Below are 11,994 nucleotides of genomic sequence, written 5' to 3'. Positions count from 1 at the left end.
CTTTGTGTTTTTGTTCAGATTCATTTTTGAACTTTTAGAGAAATTCTACAAAGAACACTTAAAGGAGCCATGGCACAAGACTTTTTTAAGATGTCAAATAAATCTTTGGTGTCCGCAGAGCACATATGTGAAGTTTTAGCTCAAACTACCATATAAATGATTGATTATAGCATGTTAAAATTGCCAAATGAGCGGATGAAAATGCAAATGAGCGGATGAAGTGCAAACACTGATCACAATGATGGTGGTTTGTTGCAATTGAAACTCAATTGTGCTGTAAATTATTTTCTCTCTCTCTGTATTTTTCTCTGCACTAAATGGCAGTTCTGTGGTTGGATAGTGCAGATTAAGGGGTGGTGGTATTATAATAAGAGCCCCTTATGACATCACAAGGAGAGAATGGTTTACCAAAACTAAGTTACTGGGTTGATCTTTTTCACATTTTCTAGGTTGATAGAAGCCCAATTATAGCACTTAAACATGGAAAAGTCAGATTTTCATGCCATGGCCCCTTTAAAATTAAATGTGACTACAAGGTTTTTCACAGTAATGCCATAGAAGAACCATTTTGGTTCCACAAAGAACCATTCCGTCAAAGGTCCTTTGTGGAACCAAAGGTTCGGTCAAAGAAATGTTTCTATCATACATTTTATAATTAAAAGAAACATTTTACACTACAAAGAACATTTGTAAGGTTCTTTAGATGTTAAAGGTTCTTCATTGAATCATATAGCCAACATTTTATTTTATGGCATTGTGAAACACCTTTAATTTTAAAAGTGAGCATGCATGTGTCATATTTCACCCCAAAAGTAAAAAATATATATTTCTCATAAAGAAAAAAGTAAATTAAGCATTAAGCATGTTTTTAGGGTCATTAAAGTATTAAGCAGAAAATGAAGTACATGCATGACCCTTAACCTCAAATTATTTTTATGTGAAAAAACGTCATCATTTATTACAGGCTTGGCTCCAGATATGAGATGAACGGTGGGCCGTCGGATGGGGGGGGGGTTCTTTAATGCTTTAATCTCACTTCATATATCATATATTTCACATATTTAAGACAATTGTTAGGGTTGTTTGTTATTGTTGTGTTTGTGTGTACATATTTTGGAACTATATACATCATATATATATATATATATATAAATGGTTAACATGTTTATCTTTACATTCTTTTTGCATTTGTAATATTTTTTTGACCCCTTAACAGATTTTTTATCTAGATTTGATAAAAAGCGGCAGTTCTTTTAAAATAACTATTTACATCAACTTGTTACAAACTGAAAATGTTAATTTGATCTAAAATGCTGATTTTCTTCAGAATTATTTTCACGTCTGTTAATGTAGTATAACATTACAGATTTTTGCCAAAAGATTGACTGTTATGAGGTGTGGGGCCAGGGTGGGCTTATGCCTCTGATTGGGTGGGCCAGGCCCACTTTGGGCCCCCCCGTGGAGCCGGGCCTGATTTATTCTCATTTCAGTCATGCATCTGTATATTTCAGTTGCACTTAAAGTTTTTCTTGGTTGCTTAAACCATTCTTGAAACTATGCCTCATATTCTCAAAACAGTAGACACAAATATATAACGTCTCACACATTTCTCCAACATCCTATTTTCAGGTGAAAATGAAGCTCTACACTTAAAACCATTCACTCTTACTGAAAAACCAAACTTTTCCCTCATACATCACACACAAGCTCTTAAAAACACACACACTACAACATAGTGTTACACACTGGTGCAATAAATTCAAAACAATACAAAACTGGTAAATTGCTTGTGGTCCTCCCCCTCAAAAACCTTTTCATACAGTATGACCAAAAAAGACACAATCAATGTATTCATTAGCACATTTTTATTCATTCATGTGCTACACAACACTGTAAAAACTGTAAAAAACAAACTGTTGCTAAACTCTTTAAGGCCTAGTCCTGGATTAAACTGCCCAGTTTAATTAATATAGTTTGAACAAACATGCCTTATTAAAAACATTACTTGTGTGCATTTTGAGGCAAAACAAAGGACACTGATGTATTTTAAGATATGTCAGTGCAAGTTGTTTCAGTTTGGACAGCTCTTAAAAATGTTTTAGTCTAGGACTATTCTAATCCCTATAGTCCGGGAACTGCCCCTTTGGGTCTCTCTCAAGTCTTTCCCATATGCCAAAAATATATTTTTAAATATCTTTTGGAATATGTTCATAAAAACACTTTTATCAGATATACGTTGGCCATTTTGAAATATATTTTAAAAAGAAATACATTTTTAAGCATTAAAAATATATTTAGCCCTCATATTTCAATCCAAGGAAATATATTCACATCGCACTGGAAGACAAACTTTGTTTATCTTATGAACCTATAAACATAACAGGTTTGAAAAAGGTAAAATTAAATATATTTTCAACCTCAAACATATAATTTATAAAATTTACTTGTATTAGGCATATATTTAAAATATTTTTTGCCAAATGGAATATAACATTTGAAATGTATTTGCCTGTCCTTGAAATACATTTTAAAATATATGTTGGTTAAAATAAACCCTACTGAAAAATCCATGTAAGGCCAACATAAACTGGTAAGATGGTTTTAACTAGTCTACCAGCTTGGTTTTAGCTGGATTTGCTGGTGAAGCAAGCTGGTCTAGCTGTGTTTTGGTCACTTTTTAAGCTGGTCTAGTTGGACTTAGCTGGTCAGGCTGGAAGACCCACCATCTTTACCAGCTTTGCCAGGGAGGACCAGCTTAAACCAGCTACTGCCACCTTGAACCAGTTAAAACCAGCTACCAGCTTATGCTGGTCTTAGCTGGATTGTTCAGTATGGAATATATTAAGAATCTATCAAAAATAATTAATCTTTACTTTTTTACAAAATGTATTTAGCATTTATTTAAAACATGTTTTTGGCCAAATAAATGTATTTTTTGCCACATTATTATTGTTGTAAAAGTGTAGTAACCATGGTTTTTGGTGTATTGATTACTATCAGCAAAACTATTTTACTAAACTGTTTTATCAAAACCATGGTTATTTTGTGGTTACCATGGTTTTATTAAAGTAACCATGTTTTATTTGTTTGTTTTAACTGGTATAAAACCATGGTTCATTTCGTAATTCCATAAAGCATCTACCCTTATTATTGCCGTTAGAAAGATACCGGAAATGGTTATTTTGGCATATACATACAACCACTGATGACAATTAGTTTCTCGATTTGTTCAAAGCTCGAAATGCTGACGTTTAAATATTTATTTTGTGCCACAAATCCATATTTAATACTCGGAGGTCAAATAGATTAAGAGTTATCAAAAACAGTCCTATGTCTGCTTAGCATGCAGCATTTCAGTGAGGAGTGAGTTGCAGGGTAAATCTCCCAGCAGGTGGCGCTGATACAGATATTCCTCAACCTGCAGGCTGATGCTGCGAACCTCGGGCAGACGGAGCAGCAGCTGGCCAAACTTGTCCGAGTGACCCGGATGGGTCTGCATGGTGTGGTCCATCAGAGCTCGGTTTACACGCTCTTGAGTCTGTTCAACCTGTCTGCGATCCTGTACTGATTTGACATCTGCAACACACAGTTAGGATTCTTTAAACTGTGAATGGAAAAGTTCACCCTTTCTTCAGTTGGACGAATTTTTTTATTAAAATGCCTTAACTTTTTATATTGCTAAACATAATGAAGCTATATCATTACTCAAGTAATCCAACCCATACGCCAAAAAAATATTTTTGGGCCAAAAATATGTTTTAAATATATGCTAAAACATTTTATAGAAAGTAAAGCTTAATTAAATACAATTAAATATTTTTAATTTTTAAAAAATATATTTAGTTTTAACATTCATATATTAACATATATTTCAAAATGAATTTCAGGGGCAACACATAAGTTTGTAATTATACGGCAAAATTTGTAATGGCAAAATTTGTAATGGTTTTCCTGGCAAAAATATTTGTGTAAAAAAGTTTGAATAGCAAAAAGTTTATATAAAATGTATAAAGTATAAAATGTGTAAGTGTGTATAAAAGATAAAATTATATTTTTGCAGTTTTGCAGTACAATCTTTATGTTTACAGGTTTGTAACATAGAGAGTTTTTCTTCAAATGTGATGTGAATATAAATGCTTTGACATATATTTAAAAAATTTAAACAAATGGCCAAAAAATATATTGGTGAAAATTCATTTTTGTAAACATCTTTTAAAATAAATTTCAGAATATATAGGCTCTATATTTTTGGCCATTTTTTGTATATTTTTTAAATATATTTAAAATTATATTTGAAAATATTTTTTTTTGGGAAATGACTCGAGTGGGTTAATAATTGAAACAATATGCTTGTATGAGAAAACAATTAATATTTTAAGATTATTTGGTCACTCATATGTCACATATTCAAGCCCATGCGGTAAAAAAATTATTTGGCCAAAAATATGTTTTAAATAAAGCTAAATACAAAATATTAAAAATATATTTAGTTTTAACATTAACATATAATTTAAAATGTATTTTGTAGTTTGTATAAAATATATGAAGTATGTATAAGTATCTTTAAAGTATAAAATTATAAGTATATTTGAATATATATTTAAATTTGATTTATTCAAACCTGATATGTTTAAAATGTTTCATCCAATGCAACTTGAATATAAATGCTTTAAAATATATATTTATTTTTAAAATGTATTTCAAAATGGCCAAAAAATATTTGTGAAAAATAAATGTTTGTACACATATTTCAAAATATATTTCAGTACATTTATTTATTTTTTTGTCATTTTTTTGTATATTTTGAAATCAATTAAAAATTATATTTGAAAATATTTTTTACTGTATCATTGGAGTCACATTGGAGTTTAAAAAATCTAATGTTTAGCTTCATGTGCTCACATGAAACTTTCGTGTGCTCATGCGAAACCTTCATGTGCACCTTTAGTTTTGCGTGCTCACGTGAAACTTTCGCACGCGCACGTGAAACTTTTGCGTGTGCACGCGATAGTTTCATGTGAGCATGCGAAACTAAACGCGATAGTTTCACGTGTGCACGTGAAATTAAACTTTATTTAATTTTTGCTCCATGTCTCCTTAGGGGCTCCATAGAAACCTCATGATCAGCATGTTAAGTTCAAATATAATGACACGTCAATAACGTCGAATAACATTCGTTCTTGCGTGTCTTATCATGAAACACATATAAAATAGCTTGTTCGTGTTGAACTGAAGATACGCATTCATATACATCAGGGCTGGCAATTAAGTAAAACAATTTCAAATTGTCATAATTGAAAGCACAATAAAAATGGTTTCTGAGTAAAGGCACACCTGGGTTGAAGAGAACCAGATATTTAAGGCACACAAACTCCTCCCTGTCCAGCTGAAGTGATTTAAGCTTGAAGACAAGGTCCTGGGCTCTGGACACCAAACTACCGAGAGAAACTCCAGCCTGACTGAGAATGATCGATACCTCAATCTGGCACATTTGAAAGATAGTAAAGAAATAAGCCACCTGAACGCGCAGTAAACCTGAATTTGTTTTAAGAAGTGTTATGTAGTAAACAAAGTGCTCTTACTTGTTGTCCAGTAATCAAATAGATGCGACCATCTCTACCATAAGCCACCTGTCGGCACAGATGATCCAGAACCAGCAGTTCACTCCAACAGCTCTGCAGAAGCACCATTTGGTCCTCCACCTAGAAGAGATCAGTTAGTTATGCAAGCATTGCCATACAAAAAATCCATAAAAGCACGAAACTCTTCTACCTTAAGTTCTTTAAACAGTGTGCTGTTGCGAGCCCACTCCACCAGCGCAAACAAAGTCTGGTCGGCCATTTTGCACATGATGCTGAAGGTGTTGAGGCGGTCGTGTTTTCCTCTATAGGCTTGCTCTCTTTGAAGGCTCGCCAACACCCGCGTGCAGAGCTGCTTCTCATCCGGCTCCGATTCTAGGAGCTGGCTTAAAAAGCACAAGCTAGGGTTAGGGGTCATGGTGGTCAAGCTATGTGCTGTAGGGGTTGAACATGGAGTTGAGGCTGGCGTGAGCGTGGTGACGGGTGTGGAGACAACGGTAGGGGAGATCGGTGCAGGGGGCGACACGGAAGCAGGGCTGTAGTTGAGCGAGAGATCCCTTTTTCCGTGGTATCCGTGAAAGCCTGGATAGTACAGTGTGTGAAACGACAGAGATGGGTCAGACGGTGTCCGGTCTCGGGGTACGGTGCAGTCCAACAACATTGGAAACTCTGATTGGGAGATGCTGTGAGGAAAGGGCGGAGGCGAGTAGTAATGGTCAGGGGCAAGAACATCAGGGGAAGCGTTTGAGACATGAAAATCATGATGTAAGGATGGTTGTGGTCCTTCATGTTTGATCCTGTAGGGGGCGGTGTTCGCTGTGTGATAGACTCCTCTCTGCTGTTTCAGTTGTCTGTCTCGTCGATATAGTGGCCCGAACTTATTTCGTCCACCTCTCATGCGGTCTGCACGTACAGCTGTGGGGAGGGATTTTACAAATTAGTTAATGACACTGATTGTACAGCTTTCAGAAAGTTTAAGATGTTTTTAATTTCTTGCATGCTCTTGTGGGTCATCATAAATTGCGATTGCAGTGATTTATAGTATTATAGATAAGTGGGAAAGGGGTTTGAAATATCAAGGACAGCTCCATACCTTCATATCTTTGAGACAGTAATTTTTACTGTACTTTTATCTTTGACGGAAGCAACTTTGTGGGGAGAGCATTATAGTCGAATCTCATTCGTTCTTGTGTGTCTCATGACAAAAACTCAACTAGTCACAAGACACGCTCGAACCAATGAGATTTGATATGATAAACATGCCACCATATGTTTAAGATTATCCCTGTGATATTGTTGTTGCCATGGACACAGGCGGTATGTCAATGGCCCTGTCCCAAATGGCACACTCCGGACTTGTGGACTTCCTTTAGAGTCCATACTTTGATGACATCATGTAGTTCAGACCTTAGGGACCCTTGACGGAAGTCCACAAGGGCGCACCGGAGTCGTATTTTGGGACAGACTCAAGCAATGCACTAGAAATAGGAAGAGAAGTTGCCCATCAGGGTGAACTCCTCCCATCCGTCATCTGATTGCTCTTTCGCAAGGACTTCTGGGTTGGTAAAGTGCGTGAAGCCTGCAGCAGTGCGGGCTTTGCCGAAGATTGCATCAAGAGTGCAAATGGGGCGCTGATGATCAGAGCGTAAAAATGACAGATGGGACACCCTACGGACTCGTAGACTAAGCGAGCATGCGCAATTTAAGGCCACGAAATCCACATGAATTGTGCCATTTGGGACAGGCCGTATGTGTGTTTGTTTACCTTCTCTTTTCATGCCCACAGCTAAACATTTCTGAAAGCGGCAATAAGGGCATCGTTTCCTCTGGGCCGGGTCCATTGGACAGCTCTGTCTCTCTGCGCACATATAGCGCTTGTTGTTCTGCACTGAGCGCTTGAAAAAACCCTGATGAGAGTGTTTGCATGTGTTTAATATTTATAAATGATCAAGGTGTGTAGGTAATCAGTTGACATAGCTTACCTTACAGCTCTCACATGTGAGTAGGCCATAGTGATACCCTGACACTCGGTCACCACACACCGGACAACCGTCATCCTGAGCTGCCCTACCATCAGGGTCCGGCTTAAAGTCCTGAGCTGTGGTATATAAAATTTATAAGTCATGGAAGTGTGGATGGTAGAGTTTTAGTTTAAAGAATTTAGTAAACACTCCCTTATGAAAATTAACCCTGGTTTTACTACAGTTCAAACGAAAAAAAAAAATTTTTTGACCACCATGGTTTAAAAAAAACATGGTTGGTGAAGTAAAACCATGGTTTTGCTAATTGTAATCAACACACCAAAAACCATAGCAACACTTTTACCAAAAAAAGGAAACATTTTCATAAGCATCGCTCCAGCTCTGCTCCAGGTTTACTATTTCTGTGGTTACACTTTTACAAAAAAAAGTTACTTTTTCATAAGGGCCGCTCCAGTTCTGCTCTGGGTTTACTATTTCCGTGGTTACACTTTTACAAAAAAAGTAAATTTTTCATAAGGGCCACTCCAGCTCTGCTCCGGGTTTGCCATTTCCGTGGTTACACTTTTACAAAAAAGGTAAATTTTTCATAAGGGCCGCTCCAGCTCTGCTCCGGGTTAACTATTTCCGTGGTTACACTTTTACAAAAAAGGTAAATTTTTCATAAGGGCCGCTCCAGCTCTGCTCCGGGTTTACTATTTCCGTGGTTACACTTTTACAAAAAATGTAAATTTTTCATAAGGGCCGCTCCAGCTCTGCTCCGGGTTTACTATTTCCGTGGTTACACTTTTATAAAAAATTTAAATTTTTCATAAGGGCCGCTCCAGCTCTGCTCCGGGTTTACTATTTCCATGGTTACACTTTTACAAAAGAGGTAAATTTTTCATAAGGGCCGCTCCAACTCTGCTCTGGGTTTACTATTTCCGTGGTTACACTTTTACAAAGAAGGTAAATTTTTCAAAAGGGCCGCTCCAGCTCTGCTCCAGGTTTACTATTTCCATGGTTACACTTTTACAAAAAAGGTAAATTTTTCATAAGGGCCGCTCCAGCTCTGCTCCAGGTTTACTATTTTCATGGTAACACTTCTACAAAAGGTAAATTTTTCATAAGGGTCGCTCCAGTTCTGCTCCGGGTTTACTATTTCCATGGTTACACTTTTACAAAAAGGTGAATTTTTTATAAGGGCCACCCCAGCTCTGCTCCGGGTTTATTATTTCCTGCTTCTCGCTTCATCCTCGCTTCATGTTCGCTCCATGAAAAAGGTCTCCGCCTAATAAGCACTCCATTATAAATTTCCTTTTTTTTGTGCAGAAGATGCATTCAGTGTAAAATAAATATGCAATGAACACTAGCTAATATTAGCCCAAGCCATATTTTCCAATAGAAATGTTATGCTTTTTTCCCTTCCCAACTGTTAGATGAGATTTACTCCCATGGTTGCGTTACTGGCTGTTGACATGAGTTGTTAACTATTGGGTTTTTTTTAAAGTGCTCTCAGAGTGAGAAATACCTGCTCCTACCTCCAGACAAAATCATACCGCTCCACTCCAAGCTCTACTCCTGCTCCGCTCCACTCCACTCACATACTTTGATTTCTCTTTAAATTAATTTGCATCTTTATGGGTGTTTCACACGGTTGGCGGCAAGCGACGAAAACGCCATGCGGCTACAGCTTTTCTCGTATAGTGGAAGCATTTTGTGCAGCATTTAGTGCAAATATGTTTATCTTCAATGGCGTCTGCCATGAAAAGCTGTGTCCGCAAAAGGAACATGATTTTGGGTGCATGAGCAAGGCGTGTTTTCCAACTCCGCTTTAGCATTGTAACCGCCCCCGTTTTGCCACTTTCCGCACGTCTACTATTGAAAATGAACTATACACCCACGTTTGCCGCGTAGTGTGTGAACCGCCCATTAGGAAACCTAGCATCAAAACTTGGTGATGCAGGGTTGTTTAGCAGGGTTATAATAATGAACAACAGCTTTATTGCACTTCTAATCTGATGTATCTGTAGGGCAGTCTATTATTTCTCAAATAGACCTAGTTTCTTATCACAAAGGCTGATTAAGCGATGAGATATACAGCTTACACAATCCTGAAGTAAAGTTTTTTTTTAGTAGTCTTACAGTACATTCAATATCAGAATTTCTAGACCAGTTGATCTTTTGACTGACAGGTATCGCCATTTTTTAAAAACTATTTAGATCTTTAGTGTTTATAGTAAAAGCTTTTGAATCATATCATATAAGGTTATTTTCTTTCTCTCTCTCAAAAAATAACAACGAATCTGATCGGTAGGTTTTGGATAGGGAATCAGACTAAACATCTCATAATAAAATATAATATTTATGCCAAAGTGTGATAACTAGAGTCATCTAAGGATCTACTCACATGTTGACGGTCCCTCTTGGGTCAATACGTCCAGATTGTAATCGGTGGATTGGAGAACAGTGGGCTGGGGGAGATCCAGGAGATAGTTTGAGATGTTCATTGTCCATAGGAGAGGGGCTGTACGGGTCAGCGTAAGATGTCATTCATAACCGCTGAGCCCTCTCAGGACCGAGATGAAAACAGACACGGCTGTCCCAGACACGGTGCCGTGTGAAGGCCCTCTGTCGGACTTTGCTCCACACTGGGGGTAATAAACCTGAGTCTGTCACACCTTCCCAACTTGCATAAAGACTTTATTCATGAGCACAAATCTCAACAGGCAGATAAACAGATGCCTAAAAACAAAAACATCATGGGTGTCCATATATAAAATAGACAGTTTTTATTATTACACCATAATGATTTGTCTTTAACATCATGCAGTGTCGCTCCAAAGCTAATATGAAATTTCCAAAGGGTAGTCCACCTGTAGTATTCATGCTCAAGTGGTGCATAACATTTTAAATTCTTTATGAGATGGGTTAAACACATTTAAATGATAAAAAGTCAATGCTTCAAGTTTAAGTTTTGGTAACTGATGCATGTTTTATCATTGAGTGACATACAGCACCTTTGACATTAGTAATAAAACTATTAGACTAGTTATGATTAATTAAGGGAGCATGTGCGAGATGTGTGATCTGACGTCAAAGACTATAAAACAGTTCAAGGGTGACAGAATATCATGAGTAATGAAGAAACCACATACTGTATGCTGTCCAACTGAACCTTCTGAAGCGTCTGTCAACCAGATTAAAGGCTATGAGGATCTTTATGTAATATAAATGACATTTGGTTAATTATTATTTTAAACTTGTATCACTAATTGTATTATCTAAATTATTTTATTTATATATGTGACCCAGGACCATAAAACCAGCCTTAAGCAGCGTGGGTTTATTTGTAGGAATAGATAACAATACATTGTATGTGTCAAAATTAAATAAAAAAATTAATTACAAAAACCATTAGGAAAGATGTTCATTGAAGAAATTTTGTACATTTCCTTCCGTTAATATATATATATATATATATATATATATATATATATATATATATATATATATATATATATATATATATATATATATATACACACACACACACACACACACACACACACACACACACACACACACACACACACACACACACACACACACACACACACACACACACACATGACAACAGGGTCACTCCAGCGATCCTTCTCAAAAGACTTTAGGGTTGAAATGTACTGTATAATAATAGTTGAATAAATAAATATATAGGATAAATGCATTAATCATTAATAATATGTGTTGTGAAAGACTTCATTTAGACCACTTAAAAGGCGATTTTCTATTTCGGCGATTTGAATATTTTGATTTTTTTACACCCTCAGATTGCAGATTTTCAAATAGTTGTATCTCAGCCAATTATTGTCCTATCCTAAAAAACATACATTGGTGGAAAGATTATGTATAAATATCAATAAAAAAATGACCCTTTTGTGGACCACATATTCACATCTGCTTTAAATTGTAAAGTCTTAAACTGCTGCTGTGAGAAATATATATAAAATGTAAGGCTGTAATCCTTATCTGCAGAAAGAGATTAGGTTAACACAAAAATGTAGTTTCATGAAAATAATAAATGCAAGTCTATTGAGGCAGTGGAATAAAAGTGTCAAGGGGATAATTATTTTATAACAGCGCCACCAGCTGGCAGTATTAATACACACACGCTATAGCACAGCCACCAGGTGCTGCTTTAATAACAAACATGTGGTTCTCAATCTCCATTTCCATTTTTCATTGAAGTTTGTTGTAGTAACTAAGCCATTTAATGGTTTTAATCATTAGACTGATTTTTAACATTAATGAGACTTTGGGACCAGTGGCGACTCGTGACTGCTCTTCCGAGGGGCGCTAATTCAAAATAAGTGCGTTGCTCTTGTTTTCAAAATATGTGTTTGTTGCGTCATGTGAACCATGTGCATCACGTGTTTTGTCAAAATAAGTGCCTG

General features: G+C 36.4%; 1 protein-coding gene across 1 annotated transcript; it reads right to left on the bottom strand.

Moving 5' to 3' along the window:
* Positions 1-1,846: 1,846 nt before the first annotated feature.
* Positions 1,847-10,702, bottom strand: nr5a5 (nuclear receptor subfamily 5, group A, member 5). Its single transcript, XM_065263145.2, has 7 exons — positions 9,948-10,702; positions 7,562-7,677; positions 7,345-7,486; positions 5,773-6,494; positions 5,583-5,702; positions 5,335-5,482; positions 1,847-3,576 (listed from the first exon to the last, which is right to left on the bottom strand). Exons 1-7 carry the CDS (start codon positions 10,045-10,047, stop codon positions 3,329-3,331), a joined length of 1,596 nt encoding a protein of 531 aa, XP_065119217.1. The 5' UTR covers positions 10,048-10,702; the 3' UTR covers positions 1,847-3,328.
* Between the last annotated feature and the right edge of the window lie 1,292 nt (positions 10,703-11,994).

Source organism: Paramisgurnus dabryanus, chromosome 3 (assembly GCF_030506205.2).
Source record: "Paramisgurnus dabryanus chromosome 3, PD_genome_1.1, whole genome shotgun sequence".
In the NCBI taxonomy this organism is placed as follows: Eukaryota; Metazoa; Chordata; class Actinopteri; order Cypriniformes; family Cobitidae; genus Paramisgurnus; species Paramisgurnus dabryanus.
The sequence above is the reverse complement of the archived record's forward strand: the minus strand, read 5'-3'. Positions and strand labels throughout refer to the sequence as shown.

Excerpts from the sequence above, each read along its gene's own strand:
- nr5a5 (XM_065263145.2), bottom strand. The coding sequence starts at position 10,047 with ATGAACATCTCAAACTATCTCCTGGATCTCCCCCAGCCCACTGTTCTC. Across the intron at positions 5,703-5,772 it reads CACTGTTTAAAGAACTTAAG|GTGGAGGACCAAATGGTGCT; the intron begins GTAGAAGAGTTT and ends GATCTCTTCTAG. Across the intron at positions 5,483-5,582 it reads ATTTGATTACTGGACAACAA|ATTGAGGTATCGATCATTCT; the intron begins GTAAGAGCACTT and ends CAAATGTGCCAG.